We start from the raw sequence: 19,288 nt of genomic DNA on the forward strand, positions 1-19,288 counted from the left end.
CATGACAGGATCTTTACACACTTTGCACATTGCATTACAACATGATTCGATAATCAATGAATACTTTATTCCATAAATAAAATCACTGTGAAAAAAACATGTGATGAAAGCCATCAGATTAGTTTTAAATTGGTTTACAGGGCCAATATGCCCTGTTTATCAAGAATGCATGACAGAGGTAAATAAAAATAGTAAAATGAAGGGAAACCATCCAAATTATCCCAACCATTAGTTTCTTACCTGGAAAGACATTACTAGTCACTCCGCCAATAGTGGGCAGTGATCTCTCACAACAGCTGGGAATGCAGAGAAAAAGAAACAATTCCACACTCAAGCATGCAGTTAGAAAGAACATTTAATATCCAGCTGCAATTATGTTCAAGGTTCAGTCACACTTTAACAGTGTGCACACATCCACAGATTGAGATAGAAAGTTGGGGTGCATTTCAATGGCTTATTGTAGCGCTCTATATATGTACACACACACACACATCTCAAGATCTGTGTGCAATATGAGGATGTACTGATGAGTATATTGCCACAATGCAATGAACCTGCAGGAAAGGCAAGCCCCAGAAATCAACATACAGTAGTGATGGTGTAATGAGGCTTCCTGACAACTGGGTGGAGCTACAATAGAAGGTTTTCTGCTTACTATGCACATCACTTAGAGTAACTTGTGAACCACAGTTGAAAACAATACAATCTCGGCAGTATGAATCATCCCAATTGACTGTTAGGTGTCTCTCCCCTGTCTCACTCCTGCTCTTTGGTGACCAGAACTCAAAGAACCTCAAAAAAACCATGTTTTAATGGATTGTGCATACAAGCATGTTAAGTGTACAGTGTACAGACAATTTGTATTGACAGCTTACTGTATTGGCATCTATAGAGAAAACACCCAGTGTTAAAAGACATTAGAGAAAAGACATTGTAATTGGGAGGAAAAATACATACAATAAGATCAAAAAGGACAAAGGAACATGAACGAAAATATACATCAAATCTGTTTTAATGAGAGTACTTGGACTTTAAAAAAAAAAGAAAAAAGTACAACATGGGGAGAAAGGAGAAAAGTCCTTTCCTGTTTTTTGAAGACTAAACGCACAATATCAAGAACTGATAAAGGACAAACTGATTCAGTCACCAATTAAGCTCAAGATACACATTTTTCAACAATCAAGCTACAGTTACTTTTCCTTTGACAAGTGTAACGCAATGTCCATTCCATTAAGTCAGCATATATATTCACCCTTTCTGTGTCAGAATTCAGTAAATGTGTATGTGCAGGAACATTAAAATCAGATGTTCATCAATACCACTTTCTCCAACTTCAAAAAAAAAAAAAATCTATATTTAAGTTACTTTTCATCTCTTTTTATTTACTAGCTTAATGTGTTCCAAAAACCTTTTTGATTTGTATTCAACAAAGCAACATAATTTAAAAAGAAAAAGTTTAAAACTGGTGGAAGGAGGGAAAACAAAATACAAAAAAGGTTATTTGACTTGAATGTACTTGGGTCTTTGTACATCAAAGAAAGAAATCTCATAAGAAAATACAACCTCACATTAACAATTTGTGGTCCTTGGAGTAAAGAAAAATATAACAGGTGCATAAGATAGCGATGAGTGTTTGTTACAGCGCTCCTTGCACCCGTATTCCATACAGAACGGTCCAAAACCCAAACTACGGTCAGATTTTTATGATTTATATTATTTTTTATTAGATCACGCATTTTTCACAAAAACTTACTTTACCAAGCAATTACAGATAAATTATCGTTGTACACAAAGGAACAACAAACCAAAAAAAGCCGATTCGGCACAATTTGATAGTCGGACAAGACCCTTCAGGTCAAGCCTGCCCAACTCTGTTCCTGGAGATCTGTACCCTAACAAAGCTCACTTTATTCAATGGCTAGAGATGTTTTCAGCTGCTAATTAGCAGAATCAGTTGTGCCAAATTAGGGTTGAAATGAAAACCTACAGGACCTATGGCAGATCCCCAGGAACAGGGTTGGGTAGCCCTGCTTCAGATATTCAAATACCTGAATCAATTTCATAACGAAGACAGAAGACTGAACTGTAAACTATCACATTTTGCAGGTAAGTAGTTTGTTAGTGGTTTTACCAAAAAATGACCAGATTCTATGAAAAAAGGTGAGGTGATAAATTTAGATCTGAGTGAGATCTGAGTGCCCTTCTTCCTTCTCAAAGGAAGAAGGGCAAGCAAAAGAAATATGTGGCAAATACACCCTTCAGGCATCAGTTAATTTGGAGCGTGGGGATGAACAGACCTTTAAAATACTAATAAGAGATGTGCAAATAGCTACAGACCTAGAAACCTTTGCTGTTAGTCAAATGACTTTTCCTCCATCTCACAGAAACGATGGCATTGACATACACCGAAGCAAACCTTTGCCTCAAATAAAATTTTCAGTTTTCAGTAGAGGAAGATGGATGGAATTCACTGATGAAAATGACGGAAGTTTAAGATGTTTTGTGCAGCCACAGAACAAAACTGGCCACCACCAGGAGAGGCAGTTACACAGAAACGTGCCGTAACTGCCACCAGCAAATGTTTTGCTATTTAAATGAGCCTGTAAGATTCAGAGAGATATGCACACAGAAACCATGGGCGGCACTACAATAAGTCCATTAAGCAATGCTTTGCAAAAACAGCAACCAACAAAAGTCCAAGACAAAATTAAGGCTACTGTATTTGAACAAGGACCTTATTTAATGAGTGTGAGTACTTGAGTATAATCAATTGGGAGAGGGAAAGACTGAGAGAATGATTTGTTAAGGCAAGGCTTTGGAAGAAGGATAGACGGAATACAGGGAGATGTAAACAGCTACAAAATAACTCCCCCAGGCAGTTACGTGGCCAAATATTCCATTTATGCTTTTGACAGTCCACCGATCATTTGCACTCCTCTCTCATGGACAAACTGGTGAGATTTGCCGTCAATCCCCTACTCAGGGTCCTTTACATAATTTAATGTATTCCAATTACATTTTTCGTTTTTCCGTTAACAGTTCTATCAGTGTCTATGCCTAACTTGTGGCCTACATACATCTACACATGAATCCCTGTTCCTCATACCTTTCCAAGTACAAAAACACTCCCTTCCTTGCCAGGCTTTAGATGACACCTCCCCCCACACACACCACACCTTAACTTAACAAAGTACAGAAATCTCCCCCTCTCTCTCTCTGAACTCAAATGGCCTCCATCTTAGTATAAGAAATCTTCCTTCTCCACCGCTCCTCCACATCTATTTTTACAAATACAAAAAACTACCCTTCAAGCTCTTTCTCCTGTCTCTCTCCCCTCCACCTCTTTCCAGAGACCATCTCCACAAGTTCTCTTCTCTTGCGTTCCTGCCCGTCAGCTCAAACCCCACCCTCCTCCCTCCGCTCTGAATCTACCAGAAGTCCCGGCGGTGGTACGCGTCGGGGTCGCAGTACTTGGTGACCACGACCCTGTTGGCAAACTTCCTGCCTGTCAGCCCCTGCATGGCCTTCTGGGAGTCAAACACCGACATGAACTCCACAAAGATCTGCGGGAAGGAGAGAGAGCGAACAGGGGTCATTTGTAGCCAAAAAATGTATATAACAGAACCCCTGAGTCCAATTAATATAGCCAGTAGACTAAAGATGTCATGGTCATGTTTATGCATTTGTAAATGAAGAGTGAAGAGGTTCTCACACTAGAAAAGCTGGCTGCTTGTTCCATACTGAGACACAGAAAGATAAATCCACTCTGGATCCTTCAATGACACTTCCTTGAGGCTGAAGGGGACTGTAAGGGGACTGCCTGTATTGACAGCAGAAGAAGCAGCAGCACACAGAGCCCATCTTGTGAGTCTCACCTTGCCGGTGCCGGGGACCTCCAGGCCGTCGACGGGACGGGGGATCTCGATGCTCTTCACCTGTCCGTACTTGCTGCACTCCTCCCGCACGTCCTCCACGATCTCCTCGTACTCCTCGTCGTCCAGCAGCTCCTCGGGTGCCACCATGTTCATGAGGCAGAGCACCTCGGTGGGCAGGCCGCCCATCTGCACCACAGAGCTGTTCATCAGCCCCGGCACCTGCAGCGTCACCGGCGTCTGGTTTATACTGGTCTGAATGGGTAGAAGTGATGGAGGGAGAGAGGAGATGGGTATTGAAGAGAGGTTACAGGCTTTAACCCTGTAATCCTGAAGAGTAGGTTTTTTTTGGGAATGTTGTTCTAGAACTCCATTGCTTTCAATTACCAGTAGTGACTGTTACATCAGCATTAGAACATTTAGTTCTAATCACATATTTGTGATCGCACAAAGGCCTAAAAAGGGTTAAAGAGTTAAAATCCATTTCAGTGGCTGTGAACTACAATGCCCATGGTGCACATTTGTAGTCACCAGGGCCTGATTTATACCTGTCTGTACAGGGGGGTGTGGGCAAAGTGTGCCATAAAGGTTTTAAAACAGTTAGACTAAGGAACTACAATATCCATGGGGTATCTTCAACTTCAGTGTATAATATGTTGCTGATACACTTGTGGAGGAAAGGTTATAACACCAGAAATAGATATTAGCCTTACAGAAATGGAGACATTTTGTGGTCATGTTTATGTATTTGTGAGAACCAAGCAACTATTGGCTATGTAAGACCTCGCAATAATCCACCAGAAGAAAAATAAGACTAGAAATACCGCCTCGTAGTTGTATGCCTCTGCCTTTGACAACCAAAATCTAATCAGTTCATCCTTGAGTCCAATTGGACATTTGTGCCAAATTTGAAGAAATTCCCTCAAGGCGTTCCTGAGATATCGCGTTCATGAGAGAATGGGACGGACGTGAGGTCACAGTGACCTTGACCTTTGACCACCAAAATCTAATCAGTTCATCCTTGAGTCCAAGTGGACGTGTGTGCCAAATGTGAAGAAATTCCCTCAAGGCAAAAACGTGTTTTGTGAGGTCACAGTGACCTTGACCTTTGACCACCAAAACCTAATCGGTTCATCCTTGAGTCCAATTGGACATTTGTGCCAAATTTGAAGGAATTCCCTCAAGGCGTTCCTGAGATATCGCCTTCACGAGAATCGGGACAGATGGACGGACGGACAACCCGAAAACATAATGCCTCCGGCCACGGCTGTGCCGTCGCGGAGGCATAAAAACTTAAAAATGATTAGTTGAAAAAATAAGCATGTATTGTATATTTAGAGGAGGAGAAAACTATATTGAAAAAATTACTCAGTAAAATTGAGGAGTTGCATAACTATGAGCTCCCCTCATGGCAGTCTGGCAGACACGTGGGCAGACACATCAGATGCCTCTCTTTACTAGAGCCATTGTTGCCTCTCTTGTCCCCCTCCCCCTTACAGAGCAGTTTTCCTGGCCTCCAACCAGCCCCCTCCCTCCACCCTCACCAGGTCACCACTCCTGGCCCCTTCAATCACCACAGCCATTCCTGGCACTGTGCAGCATTCCTGACTCCCCCCCCCTTTTACCAGAGCAGCGTTCTTCGCTCCCACGCTGGCCCTCTGCACCAGGAGCTTCTTGTCACCCAGCTGCATTCCGTTGAGCCCGGCAATGGCCTGTGGCACGAAACATATCAGAAACATGTCACAGCTGGCACTGACTGGCACGGTCATGTGTGTGCTCTTTTCAATGCCAGCTTGCTGTTGAAATGCTCGCCTCTTTTCCAAGAATGTTAACATTCAAAGCGTCAAATGGAAGCATATATTTCTTAATACAGGAACAGTATGCCTCAGTCATGTTCTCCCGTATTGCAGATAGTGCGTCTATACGTACAAGCAATCCTCAAACTCACAAAATGGCCAGCTGTCGTTTCTGCTGGGGCAGATGAAACACTAGGGAGTAATAAAGGCACAGAGTGCAGGATATAATGGGACAACTGGGTACAATATCAATGCATTAATTACCTGATCGTTCAAATTGACGTCGACATATTCACAGAAGGCGTAGCCTTTCGAGAGCCCTGTGGCGCTGTCTTTCACAAGGTTAAATGCTTTCAGAGGACCAAAGGATGTGAGCAGCTCTTTTACCTGGAAGAAGAAGCACATGAAGGATTGAGGAGAAAGACAATATCAACATGATGTTGTGTACTAACAGGAATGTGGATTATATAACATAATCACATCACTTTTTTTTAAAAGGTAAAGTTATAGGAGTGCTTACCTTTAATGTCAAATGCTGCAGCGACATTTATGGACATAAATCTGTCAGGGTTGGGGTCAACTCCAGTGACTCAATTCCAATTTAATTCCTTATCCCTATCCTACCAATTCAGTTCATTTTCCAAAACAATGCGCTTAATTCCTTTTCAAGTCCAAATTCAGATCAATTCGACAAACTCAATTCCAGTTCAATATTCCTCCCACGCAAAATCCTTCAAAACAATCATCTCCTTAAATCAAATCAAATCAAATTGCCTTAATTCAATATACACCAGAGTCTGGGTGAATTCTATTTGATCATTTCAGGAAATGAACTGAAATTCAAGTTGTTCATTGGAAAATACTCATAGCACACAGTGGCTATTTTAAATTCATTACACACAATTCAATTTATTACCTAAACTCAGTCAACCCTGATTCGCAGTTTCTTAACTTACCTCCTGAAATTGTTCCCTTTCTGAGGGATACCTACATCCATGCACTTATTTAATTCTAGAGAAAAACTTTTTAAAATCCATTGTATTTCCAGTGATATAGTAGATAGTTTGTTTTACATCACACATTTTCATGTCTGATATCTGGTTGATATCTGGTCTAAGCAAATGCATGTAGACACCAATAAAATTTACACAAAGTACCCGCATAACACTAAAAGAACAACAGATCAAAAAGTCTAATACAAAGAGCTTTCTATGAACTGAAACATTTTGTAAAATTTAAGAGATACTGACAATTCTAAACTAAAATTAAAGTTCAAAATGCTAAATTCCAAGTCAATTCCAATTCCACAGCAAAGCATTTACAACTCCAGTTCCAATTCAAAGAATATTAATTCAAATTCATGAATTGGAATTATAAGAATCCTAAAGCATTCAAATTTGAATTGATCAAACTGGTTAAGATCTGAATTGTCCCCCGACTTCAATTTAAACTGAACTGACCCCAACACTGAAATGCATATTAACCGGCCACGTGCCCATGCATATTGTTGCTAGTGACTCTTGGCGCATAGGGAAGCCAGCAGACTGAAATACATCTTTACTTTTTTGTTATGTTCTGTTTGCCTATACATGTGCAGGTCAGAAGGGTCCAGTTACTTCGGGCACCTTTGCCTCCAGCCTCATTACTGAAGTTCGTCCAGCTACACACACCCGCAGTCGTCCCTGCCGTCTTTGTCTTACAGAGAGCTACACTGTAAACCCATTGAAACAATCACAAAATTAAGAAAGGCACTGTATTTCTTTTGACACACTAATCAAATTAAATGATTTTGAGAATATAGGCCTACAGACTAAACTCTGAAGCGATTCGGCCAATTATGGCATTGAGCCAGCAACCAGGTTACAGTTCATTAAATGGATATTTCACTTTGGTAAAACAGAAGTAATTTTGTGGAGCTTACCCCATAGTACTTGTACAGAGTGAATACTAGTAACATCAGCTGTTCCTGATGACCGTTAACGGCCATTCCTCCCGGTTGTCTGGATCCCAATTCACTCCCATTCATTTTTAGGACCTCGACAAAATAAACAGTTTTAATGCACACACTAACTACGGAGGAAAAAGTGTACTAACATCATACATTTTCTCTTCTCTTTTTTTTTATACAACTGATCTATTATCAACATATTGCCTTATCAAATAAAAAGAATATCCGGAAAAAGTTTTGTTATGTTAACTAAGCAATGTATCTTTGCGCACTATCACATCAGTCACATGTGTGCGTGCATTAATACCATTCGTGCAAGCCCCCTAGTGGCCAGGACGCCGGCGTCCAGAGATTGCTCAACTCAGACATTCAGTGTTCCTGCAACCAAACTATGAATGGAGACAACAACCCCTGTATTCTAGCTTTATTGGTAGATGATACACAACAACAAGTGCCACCATTGTCATGTAGTTCGTCCACTTAAAAAGCACCCCCTCCCTGCAGTCTCATCTGCAACTACAGTATACCCCCCAGATATGTCACACTGGACAATAACATCTATCTGGGAGTTCATAAAAATATTTTTTCACCACCAAAATTCATACTCCATCAGAAGAACAAGATAAAGCCAACAATAGCTCGACGGTATGCCAATACAGCGGTTAGCGGTAGCGAAATAAACAACAGGAAGTCTTGTGTGATATCACACCATTCTACTATCAATATCTCCACCTAAATATGGCATAAATATACAATCTTACCATTGGTTTTACACATCAAGAAGCAGTGGTTCTTTATTGTCTTGAACTATTTGTCTGAGAAATAAACACGCAAAGAAAGCGGGGATAGGCATTTACATCGGCTGTGTGTAAAACCCAACTTACCTTTTATGCCGCTGTAACTCAGTATAAGCTTTCCACTGGTGTATGACATGTTTCATAGGAAGTTTATAACAATTGAGAGCCCAGCACAAACAGCAAGAATGGTAGGTCCAGCACAAAGTTGCAGTCAACCGTAACGTTACGTAGTACTATACAAGGACTTGTTGAGGCGTAATCTTCTTTGGTTTTTGGACGATTTTACTAATTTTGCCAACTCATCAGCATGACTAAAGCAAATTCTTGCCATGCTGACATGGAGTAGGAGTAGGTCAGAGGAGGAGGAAGCATGAAGTCTAGCGAGGACACATATGTACATAGCAAAGATGTACATATTACTGCTAGCAGAATTTCTATTATTTACATTGTGGCATATTTGATATTGTCATATTCATTGGTCATAAGAGACAACTGCTAGTCTTTTCTAATAATGCCAAGCACATTTGAATTTGGGGCTAATAGGCCTAGCTGTTAGTATAAGGGCAGTGTTAGCACAGTGGCTCGTAGTGGAACTTTGTGTTGTTCAAGAGGTTTGCACCATTCTCTAATGCGAGCAAGTGTAAGCGTTCATAGGTGGCTCAGTCCTGAGTTATGTTTGATGCACCAGTTTACCGCGAAGCTAGAACATTGTCAACATTTTGATGGAGGAATATAATTAGTATTAGATCGCACATGAAAGTAATCAGGTGAGCTGGAAAAATGATCTGCCCATCAAGTAAGTTAGCTGGCATACTTATCAGTCTATATTGAGGGAAACATATCTGGAGTAATTTCATAACTGCACCATGCAGTGAGGAAAAAGTGAATTAAACGTGGACAATTAAAACAGATTAACTTGTAATTTCACTGCTTTATAGGAGTCAAACATTAGACCATCACACAGAGTAAAATATTTTTTATGCCTGAGTTTTTTTTTGTCACCAGCAGGAGTCGCAAAATAAGCTATAAAATGAGCTCAGTGTCCCAGAAATTCTACAGAATTCACCAACTACAGATTATTTAGAGAGTACGCACCTTATCATGCCTTTTTTTCATAAATACCGATCTCTGCATAGGAAATTGCCCAGCATCCTTTTTATGAGTATGCACCCTTCATAGGTGCGCCACCTGCTATTACACTTAGTTTTGCGTATTTTCTTTTATTCATACAATAAAGCTACTCGGCATAAATACAACGAGCTATATCACAAAATTATTCAATGAAAACGAATACAGAAGGGCGGGGGGCAGGGAATCTAAAAAAAAAAAGTTTTTTTTTGTTTTTTAATCATTTATTTCCTGTGGTACAATTTACAAAAGCTCCACATGCCACCAGTCTTGCTAAAATGTAAAAATGGGTTGTTTCAGAAGATTTTAGCAAACATACTATATTTACGTCCTGACGGGACATGCGGAGGACCGAGTTCAGACAAGCTCTAATGCAGTATGAGAGCTTCTAAATACTTTTAATCAGTATGATTTATTCCTTTTATCATAATCTTTTTATTTTTAACATAGGCTAACTTAAATTTCATGGCACCCCTGGAGCGATCTCTCAGCACTCCAGGGTGCCGTGACACCCACTTTGAAAAACGCTGCTGTAGAGTACAAGAAAAAAAATGAGTACATATTTAGGTATGTGTAACGCGGTGTGCCCCAATGTTTTTGCATTATTTTCCAATGTGACATCAATATTTCATTTTAAACCATAAGAGGCAAATTAATATATTTTATAATGGACATCAAGCATTTTATTCATTTCTGGATGGGTTTTTGAACCCCTAGATATCTTAGACTCCTATACTGAAGAAAAGATAGTAAATTCCACTTGAAAATCGTGCAAAAGTGAGTGAAAGTGGGTAGCGAAATATATGGTTATGTTATGATTTACAGCAATGCAGAATTTAGACATTTTGGATAGATTTGGAAACACAGAGGGACACCAGGGTGCACAGCTTACTTTTGGCTTTATAGATCTTTAGTACTTCTGCATACCACCCTCAGATTTTTGCACACTTGTGGGCAAGGAGTTTATGATCCATGACATGTTTACTATTTTGCCTGTTTTATATATGTGATCTCTCAGTATTTAAACTAAAAGAGTACAACTACATTTTTGTATTTTTACCAAGATAATTGCATTTATGGCACATTATTGCTACCTAAATTAGGAATATAAACAAATAAGTATACTAAAATATAATATATATTATATATAAACTAATAAAATAATAAGTTTGTACTGTAAATGACACTGGAGTTACTTAAATAAAACACCCCTAAAATGTACCAGAATTGGCCAGATTTGGAATCTGCATAAAGGGGTTAAAATAATCAACTTATGGTTTGTTGCATTTCTATGCAGTAGCCAATTTGAAAATAGTTATTCGATGTATAGCTAAACATGAAAACAGCTTATCAGCTCAAAAAAACAGGAACCATTTGACGTGAGTACTCTCTTTTATCAAATTATTATCTTCCATTGTGAGCTGGACAACCGGGAGAAACGGGGATGCCGTTAACATTCAGCAGGGACAGCTGATGTTGCTAGTATTCAGTCTTTGCAAATACAATAGGGTAAAGCTCCACAAAAGTACTTGTGTTATACCAAAGTGAAATAACCCTTTAAGCTCAGCAGGGCTGTGTCGTTTTATGGTCTGACCACAGGTTAAGCTGACCATCTGAGGTTAAGATGACCACAGTGATGATGGCCAATAAAAAGCAGAAAGACAACTAAAAATGAAATGGACGCCCCTTTTCACATTGCGTTTGCCATACAGAATCAGAGCCTGGGACTGACCTGGTCATCGTTAAGATAATTAGGTAGGCCACCGATGAAGAGCTTGTGAGCCGAGTCTGGCACCACTGTGGACACCACACCTACACAAAGGGAGTGAGAGGGGTAATGCAGCACACACGAGCAAACTAAACTAAATGGCGGAACAGAGTGTTACAGTGATAACGTCTTTTTGTAGGCCAACCTGGAAGTTTCTTCCGCGAAGGGTTCCCTCTGCAGATTTCCAATGCTTTTTTCCCATAGGGATTTTGGATTCTGTGGTGAACGTATGCCTAAAACGTTTTGTTCTAAGAGATAAATTACACCCATTGACATCTCAACCGTGAATTCGAAGCAGTTATGTGCTTTAAAAAAGTAAGCTGTGAACAAGTTGCTATATTGAAACTACAACAGGTGTTGCATGCAGGAGGGCTAGTATGGCAACTAGAGTGGCGGTTGCCATAATATGACCATTGTTGTAGTTTCAATATAGCAACTTGTTAGCAACTTACATTTTAAAAGCACAAACCACTTCAAAATCCACAGTTGAGATATTAATGGGTGTAATTTTTCTTGTAGAACAAAACGCAAAACTCTCTAAGGTCTACGTTCACCACAGACCTTATTTATGGCAGAAAACAAAATCTCTATAGGGAAAAAAATATTGTCTGACGAGGGAATCCATGACTAAAAAATGCAATCTTACTTCCAGGTTTTAGGACTACAAACTGTAACACTCTATACTATGGCACTGCAACTAGATCCATTCAAGCAACTTTACTTTAAGAATGATCCACTCAAATTTGATAAAAATAGGATATGGAGTATAAAAATTCAATTATAATGCTGAGCTAAATACTGAGGGAACATTTCACATTTGGATTACCACAACTACAGAACTGCTCAGCTAACACCAACATCCAGGGCAAATTACAGGGCCTTCACAAGATCATTTTAACAGCTGAAAAATTAGAGAAGCAATTCAGGCCATGTACTTTGCTTTGGAGTATAAAAGCAGTTCCTCATCGGGGATTTGGTCACAGAATTTTCTAGTTCCCCAACCAGACCATGTTTCCTTATATATATTTTTTTGTCTCATCTCAAATTCAAATGTGCAGTTTTTAAATCAAATAGAACATCTTGTCAAGTAAGACATAATACAGTGCAGTTTTGTAATTCAAGCGGTCCCTTGTCCATTGCACAGAATGATCTCTCCCACACTCTCAAAATACCAATAAACCCTTTCTAAACCAATTAAGCAGTGAGTGGGTGCCTAAAACCAAGGAATATAAAACAGCATTCATTAACTAGCGAAGTCACATTTTAAAAATATTAATGCAGTCACAAAATGGTGAATTAGTATTATTTTTTTCTGACTCACACAAGCTGTCAAAATGTTAATAAAATGGCTGTACAATTGCACATCTTTACAAAACTCATACACAAACCTTTCTCGAGAGCTGTGTGGAAACATGGAGGAAACAAGGGGGAGAATTGTGTCACAGACGGTAGATGCAAAATGCAGGTAGATTTGTAGCATACTTTACAACACCAACGTACATACCTGGTACATAGACGCTGGGGTTCTCGCTCATGCCGGGCAGGGGCTGGTAGTCGTGCGGACGGCGGATCTTCAGGCTCTGTCCCTGGAAGATGATCCCATCGAAGGCCATCGCCTGGGTGGTCTCATCGACCGAGCGAAACTGAGGGAGGGAGACAGAGTAAATCCAACAGCACTGTAAGAGAGTTCCTCTCGCAAGCAAAACATTGCGACGCTGGCTCAATTCCATACATTAAAGGCTTTAAAACTTTCAACGACTGTCTACAACTACGGATTTGCACACAGATTTGTAAACCGTGCCCTCGAATTACGAATCCTAGTTCGAGGGCACGGTTTACAAATCTGTGTGCATGGATTCGTAATTTGAGGGCACGGTTTACAAATCCGTGGGCATGGATTCGTAATTTGAGGGCAGGGATTATGAATCCGTTTATAAACCGTGCCCACAGATTTCTAAACCGAGAGTACAGATTTACACATGGGTCTTTTAAGTTTTTCTCAGCTGACCCCAGGGGGGCTCTGTATACAACTGACCCTTATATTTTGCCCTTTTCTCTTCCAAGCTAATACAGCTGTACTTGTATAAAGTGAGCTCTGTCTGACTGTCGTGGTGTTATGGTTCTTTCCCTAGTCTGGCCGTGTGGTTGAAAAGGATTGAAAAGGCTTATTAAAGGGTAAGCATAAGATATTATTAAAAAATTAAAATACACCAGTGATCAATTTGTCAAATTTGAAGCCATACTAACAACAATTTCAGCTTAATTTAACAAAAAAACCTCTAGACTAAAATGAACTGACCTAATGTCTTCGGGGGATGCCATTATGTGGTGCTTACCCTTTAAACCAGGCCATTGGATGGACAAAATAAACACACACAGAGGCAAACCTCAAGAAAGGCAAAGTTTTTGTCCTGGTTGATCTGCACTGCAAGGACGGGGTTTCCAGGGGCCTGCGTGAGACCTCCCAGGCGCATCTGCGCATTGAAGAAGTCCATCATGGATTCCTGAGGATACGGACATGGACACATACACAGCATTATGGCAGGCTTTGTTATACCAACCATCAATCACAAAATCAGCTAATAGCCACCCCCCGAATCTATGCACTTTAGTGCATAGTGCTCAGTTTACATGTGAAAGATTCAGTGTACAATTACATGTGCAAGTGATAACAACATCAGCACACACAGTGGGGAAAAGGATTCCTCACATCAGTCAGTATCATTAGAAAAGCCTTTTTCTCACCATCCTGTTTTCATACCCGTTTGCTTTTGTTAGCTCAGGTAGCCCTAGTTCCACCCTGCACCCACCTCAGTGATGCCAAAGGGGATGTTGCCAACGTAGAGCCTTCGAGCCTGCCGGGTCATCTGGCTGCCCACCACGGGCACTGGAGTAGGCGTGGCCGCCAAACCATCGGGGGTCATCGTTGGCAGTAGCGCAGTAGCCGGTATCTGCCCAGCGGCTGTTTACGGGACGGAGAGACTGTCAGTCGGGTCGACACGCAGTCAGAAAAACGAGACGGCAGGCAGGCGAGATGCTCGGGGGGCTCACCCTGCATGGCCTTGTACTGCATGGGCGTGATGTGCTCAAAGCCAGGGGGCGGTACATCCCAGTACTTCCTCACCTTCTTCTTCTTCTCACGGTGTGGGGAGTGACTACTGAAATAGGCCGGAGTGGGCCAATGAGAAACGAGTTTGCACAAGTGAAAGAAAGAATCTGCAGTGAATATTAGAAATGGCTCTGTAACAGCATTTCCGGCAGATTGATTTTGATTTCCATTTTGAAGTACATACACAAAGATATTTTTTTCCTTTTTATCCAAAAATCACCATCAAGGCCCCATTCGTATGCTTCGTTCCCTTAAGTCGGCTTCTGGTAGTTGGTGCTGGTGTTGATGGTTAAATAAACATGAGCCCTGCAGAACAGGGTAGAAATAAACTGCCTGGTGCAGTGTGAAAGTTACCAACACCTCTAATTGGAGAAGAAATTAGGCCCAGTCAGACCCTTGTGTGAATGTTGGCCAGAGGCAAAAGCTACCGTATCACAGGGATATTTGGTGTAAAGGGGGCTTATGCATGTGGCATGACTAGCAATGCACGCCTTGTCTGCAGAGCAGATGCATTACCTGCGTCTCTGCCTGTGGTCCTTACTGTCGCTGCGTCGATCTCGGCTCCTCCTCTCTCTGCTCCTCCTCTTCCTCTCACGGCTGCGACTGCGGGACGGGGTGCGGCGGCGATGGTGGCGGTTCTCCTTGTCCCGCTCTGGGGGGCATGACAGGGAATTAGAGGGGTGCACAACTTGAGGAATAACTGCTCTTTGTTAGCTGTAAGAGTTTCGGATTTTGACATGACATTACACTACCGGTCAAAAGTTTTAGTACTACCACAATTTTACAGATAAAAAATAAACACCTTTAATTGTACAAAAATACCATTTAAATCATAATCAAAATAGCCATGTTTTGCAGTAATACCTACTGACCATATTAATGCCATATGATTTGGAAAGTCAACACCAATAGTGCTGTAGAAGTTTCCACAGATCTGCTGCACTTGTGGGTTGCTTCTCCTTGACCTTTCTGTCCAATTCATCCCAAACTAGCTTGATTTACCTCACATGTTGGAAAATGGAAAGAATTTGTTTGCTCACCTGCTTATTTAGACAAATACAACTCTAAAACTGCAAAATTTAAGTCACTACCCTGTGAAGTAAAAAACTATTTTTAACTTCTGACTATTCACTTCTTACCTTGCACCATTTGAGGTCATTTATAACAACTAAACCGCTTAAACTGAACTAAAAACAGAGTACTAAAACTTCTGACCAACTGTGTACATACAAATCTCAACAAAAACATTTTCAACGTACAAAAATTCTCACACATGCAAAGCACGATCTATTAATTAATTAATTAATTAATTAATTAATTAATTAATTAAACCTAACTAAAAAGAACTCTTGTTAAAAATATTGATATGAAAAATCAGGCCAAGTTACAACAAACAATATTAGTTATTTTAGCTCACACAAATTAAACAAGCTCTATTCCAAAGCAATGCTACCCAATGTTTCCTAAATTATTTAATGTAACTTGGCCCTGTATTTTTTCATCTTCCCATCTGAAGAGAATGTGGTCACTCAAACTTTGTGTCTCAAATGAAGTTCATTTCTTTTTGTATAGTGCTTATTATAAGTAACGTATAATGATAATTCATATAAATATTTGAACTATATGATAATTCTTGAGGGATATGCATACACATGCATAATGCGAACACACATACATTCTAGCTGAAACACATAGGCGTGGATTCAGTCATTTTACTTGGCGGGACGGCATACCTGCCATCCCAATTCTAGACAGAACAAAACCCAACCAAGCCAATTTGCGATTAACATTGATTAGACCATCGATGCCACACCGTATGGTACATGGTCACTTTCTTCAGAAATAAAAGATAAATATTAACTTCGAATCTGTCATACCCCAGACATAAAAGATAAATATTAACTTCCAATCTGTTTTTTAAAAGAAGAAGAATAGCATGCAGTGTGCGTCTCCAGGCATTGCTGCGATTTAAGACGGTGGTAGGTAGCCTACTGCACGGAAGAAACATTCGTTGCTGCCCATCTGAACCCGGGCCCTGGGCACCGCGAAGTATTGATTCAATAATGTCATTCTACTTCTCATCGCAAGTTCAGCCCCATGAAGCAGGTAACGTTATTCATGTGAGCACTGTAAACATACATAACCACCACAAATAAAAAGAAACATGACGTTTCCTTCAATTGAGCCACGAAATGAAAATAACGACAACTAGACTTCAATTTACTCGTTTCAGCACCAGCCATTCTAACGTTACATTAGCATTGCTAGAATGCTTTGGCCGTTGCTATGGCCCTTCTGCTAGCTAGCTAAGCAACGCCGCAAGCCAATTAGTTAATATCACGAAAATACATGGACGGCGTTAACCAGACAGCATTTTGCCGGTTAGCCGATGTTTTTGTAACAAACTCCGATTTATATAGTTAAAGACAAGTTAATACGCTGTATCAGCCAACTAACTAACGCTATGTCTGCCCATTTTCAATGCAGTCTAGACTATGGGAACTTCAAATAGACGGTACAATATTTTAAAGCTATCTAACTAGCTATTCAGCCGGTAGTCAATTTATCCAGCTTGATAAGAAACTATTTAGCTACTCTCACAATAGCAAAACGTAAATAGATGTTCGCTATTGCCTATCAACCGTTATGTTGCATCGAAATTAGTTATCGTTAGACTAGCTAGCTAGCTGTCATCTAGCCAGTCACAAAAGTAGCCAGTTGGGAAAACACTTGCTTCATGAGATTCTGAAAGCTAGCTTCATAGCAAACCTTAGCTTGAATGCATGGTTAGTAAAATAGTTAGTGATAAACTCAGTTGTTAAATGCAATCACCTATGTTACCTTGCTTGTTCTCGGTCAACTGCCTCTCGAATTCGTCAAAATCCGACATTTTGGATTCGTGGTTGAATGGACGGTCGGCGTGGGGTAGTGCTGCTACCAAGCAGGCAGTTTATAAGAATGTTTTAATACGAATAAATGTATGCAGGTAGCCAGCCAGCTAGCTAGCTAGTTAGCAAGCTAACCAGCCAGCAAACACCACACACCCACCAACAGAAATAATAACAAAGCCAGATAATTTATTAAGAAAACCTTATCTAGACAAAGAATTTATGATTTGAGAACTGTCGCAAGCTTTCTGGAAAGCCAGCTAATGCTAGTTGGGAATTCACTGGAATTTATGTTCCGATTATTTTGTGCAGTTAATGAGATAACCTAGGCGAATTTAAATATGTGAGTAGTCTTGGTTTCGAGTTGGGCGAGATTTTTTTAACCAAGAATGAAGTGCACACAGTGGTTTGTCGCTAGTCTTCTTTCTCGTCTGGAGTCTGATGTACAGTAGGCCCCCACGATCCTGACCTGATGTAGCAGACGCTGAAATTTGACGGAAGTTCACACAAGCTCCTTACACGGGAGTGAATAACACTGCCATCTATTGCCAGGGAAGATTGGAAGAGCTACACTTTCCTCCCAAGCGGCAGAGAGGTGGAAAGTTTGTTCAAAGTTGGGTTCTCTCATTTCAACGAGGGTACATAGTCTCACTCTGTTATGTAAACAGATACCTTGACATGAAAAGATCTAGAAAGTTCCCAAATTCTTAGACAGAATTTCCAATAATCTTGTTGTGCTCTCCTTGTTGTTCTTTCAGGCTTTATGTTCTGGAGCTATGGAGAATAAATGTACACTTCTCCCTATCAATCTCCCTTACTATTTTGCATTAGTGGGTATTGGGTGGATGCTGCAGCAATTGTTGGCTACCCCTTGCCACTATTCTATTGTAGTACCTTCATTTTTGTTCTGGGGTGTATCATACAAAATAATGGATGATAGCTTTCGAGAAAAGACAATAATGCATGCTCACTAGCAATTTATATATGACAATACCAACTCAGCAATTATGCAGACTCAACAAAAATACATTTGAAACGTTTCACCAGGAGATGATTTTTCATAACATTCGCTTGAAGAAATTGCACACTCACGCACACATTCGTATTGGTCACAAGAAAATATAAAGACAAACACGTACATAATGGCTTGGCCACCCTAGTCACCCTATCATGGAAAAAATAGTATCTGAATAAATTTGCATTATCAGGGTACAAATCCTAATACATTTGCTGCAGTTAAAAATATGTCAAAGACTTCTACTGATGATGTTATGGGTGTGCTACATCAGTACAGTAATTTTTCAGGATATAAAATTAATTTGGGTAAATCTCAGGTGCTGCATCTGAACCCTTCCCCTAGTCCTACCCCAAGGTCCCTTTTCCAATAAGCCAATGCAGGGTTTTGATATTTGGATGTTTTTATCATGCCTACATCTGGGACCTATTCAGAGCAAATTATCCTCCTTTGATTAAAAAAATAAACAAAACCTATCCGACTGGTCCAATCTTCCAACTTTATTTATTTTTTTGAGGAATCAATGTTGTGAATTATGGCTGAATTATCTTTTTCAAAGTCTTCCATGCTATATGATAGCACTTTTTTCAAAAGCTGAATTCATCTACATTTGGGGGAATAAAAAACAAAACAACTCAAATGTTCTGTATTGGTAAAGCTGAGGGAGCTGGGTGGGGCATCCATTCCCAACATGCAACTGTATTACTGGTCTGCCAAAATTAAACATTTGTTTAACTGGTTCCTTGATAGACATGGATCTGGTAGGTTGGTATTGCTATCCAAGATTGCTATGTTCTTTACCATGTATCCATAATATACAAAGGACACAATCTTTAACCGATATCTTTGGGGTATTTAACATCATTTTGCCATGTATAGATGTCAGGAAATATTTCAGTATCCCAGTAAGTTTAACACTCAGGTCTCCCACTGCTGTCAAGCCTGGCTTTGCTTTTCCAATGAATTG

At 40.2% G+C, this 19,288-nt stretch overlaps 1 protein-coding gene across 13 annotated transcripts; it reads right to left on the reverse strand.

Annotated features, from left to right (window-relative positions):
• Positions 1–793: 793 nt before the first annotated feature.
• Positions 794–17,767, reverse strand: LOC135261574 (splicing factor U2AF 65 kDa subunit-like). Of its 13 annotated transcripts, none has more exons than XM_064348033.1 (13): positions 17,251–17,767; positions 14,935–15,070; positions 14,361–14,464; positions 14,120–14,271; positions 13,697–13,813; positions 12,814–12,952; positions 12,698–12,709; positions 11,274–11,353; positions 7,590–7,703; positions 5,933–6,055; positions 5,498–5,584; positions 3,876–4,127; positions 794–3,563 (listed from the first exon to the last, which is right to left on the reverse strand). In XM_064348033.1, exons 1-13 carry the CDS (start codon positions 17,306–17,308, stop codon positions 3,429–3,431), a joined length of 1,509 nt encoding a protein of 502 aa, XP_064204103.1. In that variant the 5' UTR covers positions 17,309–17,767; the 3' UTR covers positions 794–3,428. The 13 variants fall into 13 exon arrangements, with proteins under 13 accessions (XP_064204103.1, XP_064204101.1, XP_064204104.1 ...); XM_064348031.1 differs by having other exon boundaries at positions 14,361–14,467; positions 17,251–17,765; XM_064348034.1 differs by having other exon boundaries at positions 14,361–14,467; positions 17,260–17,764.
• Positions 17,768–19,288: the final 1,521 nt, after the last annotated feature.

This window comes from Anguilla rostrata, chromosome 8 (assembly GCF_018555375.3).
Source record: "Anguilla rostrata isolate EN2019 chromosome 8, ASM1855537v3, whole genome shotgun sequence".
NCBI classification, from domain to species: domain Eukaryota; kingdom Metazoa; phylum Chordata; class Actinopteri; order Anguilliformes; family Anguillidae; genus Anguilla; species Anguilla rostrata.

Coding starts and splice junctions, on each gene's coding strand:
- LOC135261574 (XM_064348031.1), bottom strand. CDS start 17,308: ATGTCGGATTTTGACGAATTCGAGAGGCAGTTGACCGAGAACAAGCAA. Junction 15,071..17,250: donor GAACAAGCAAGGTAACATAG/GTGATTGCATTT, acceptor CATGCCCCCCAG/AGCGGGACAAGGAGAACCGC. Junction 3,564..3,875: donor AGGTCCCCGGCACCGGCAAG/GTGAGACTCACA, acceptor TCCTTCCCGCAG/ATCTTTGTGGAGTTCATGTC.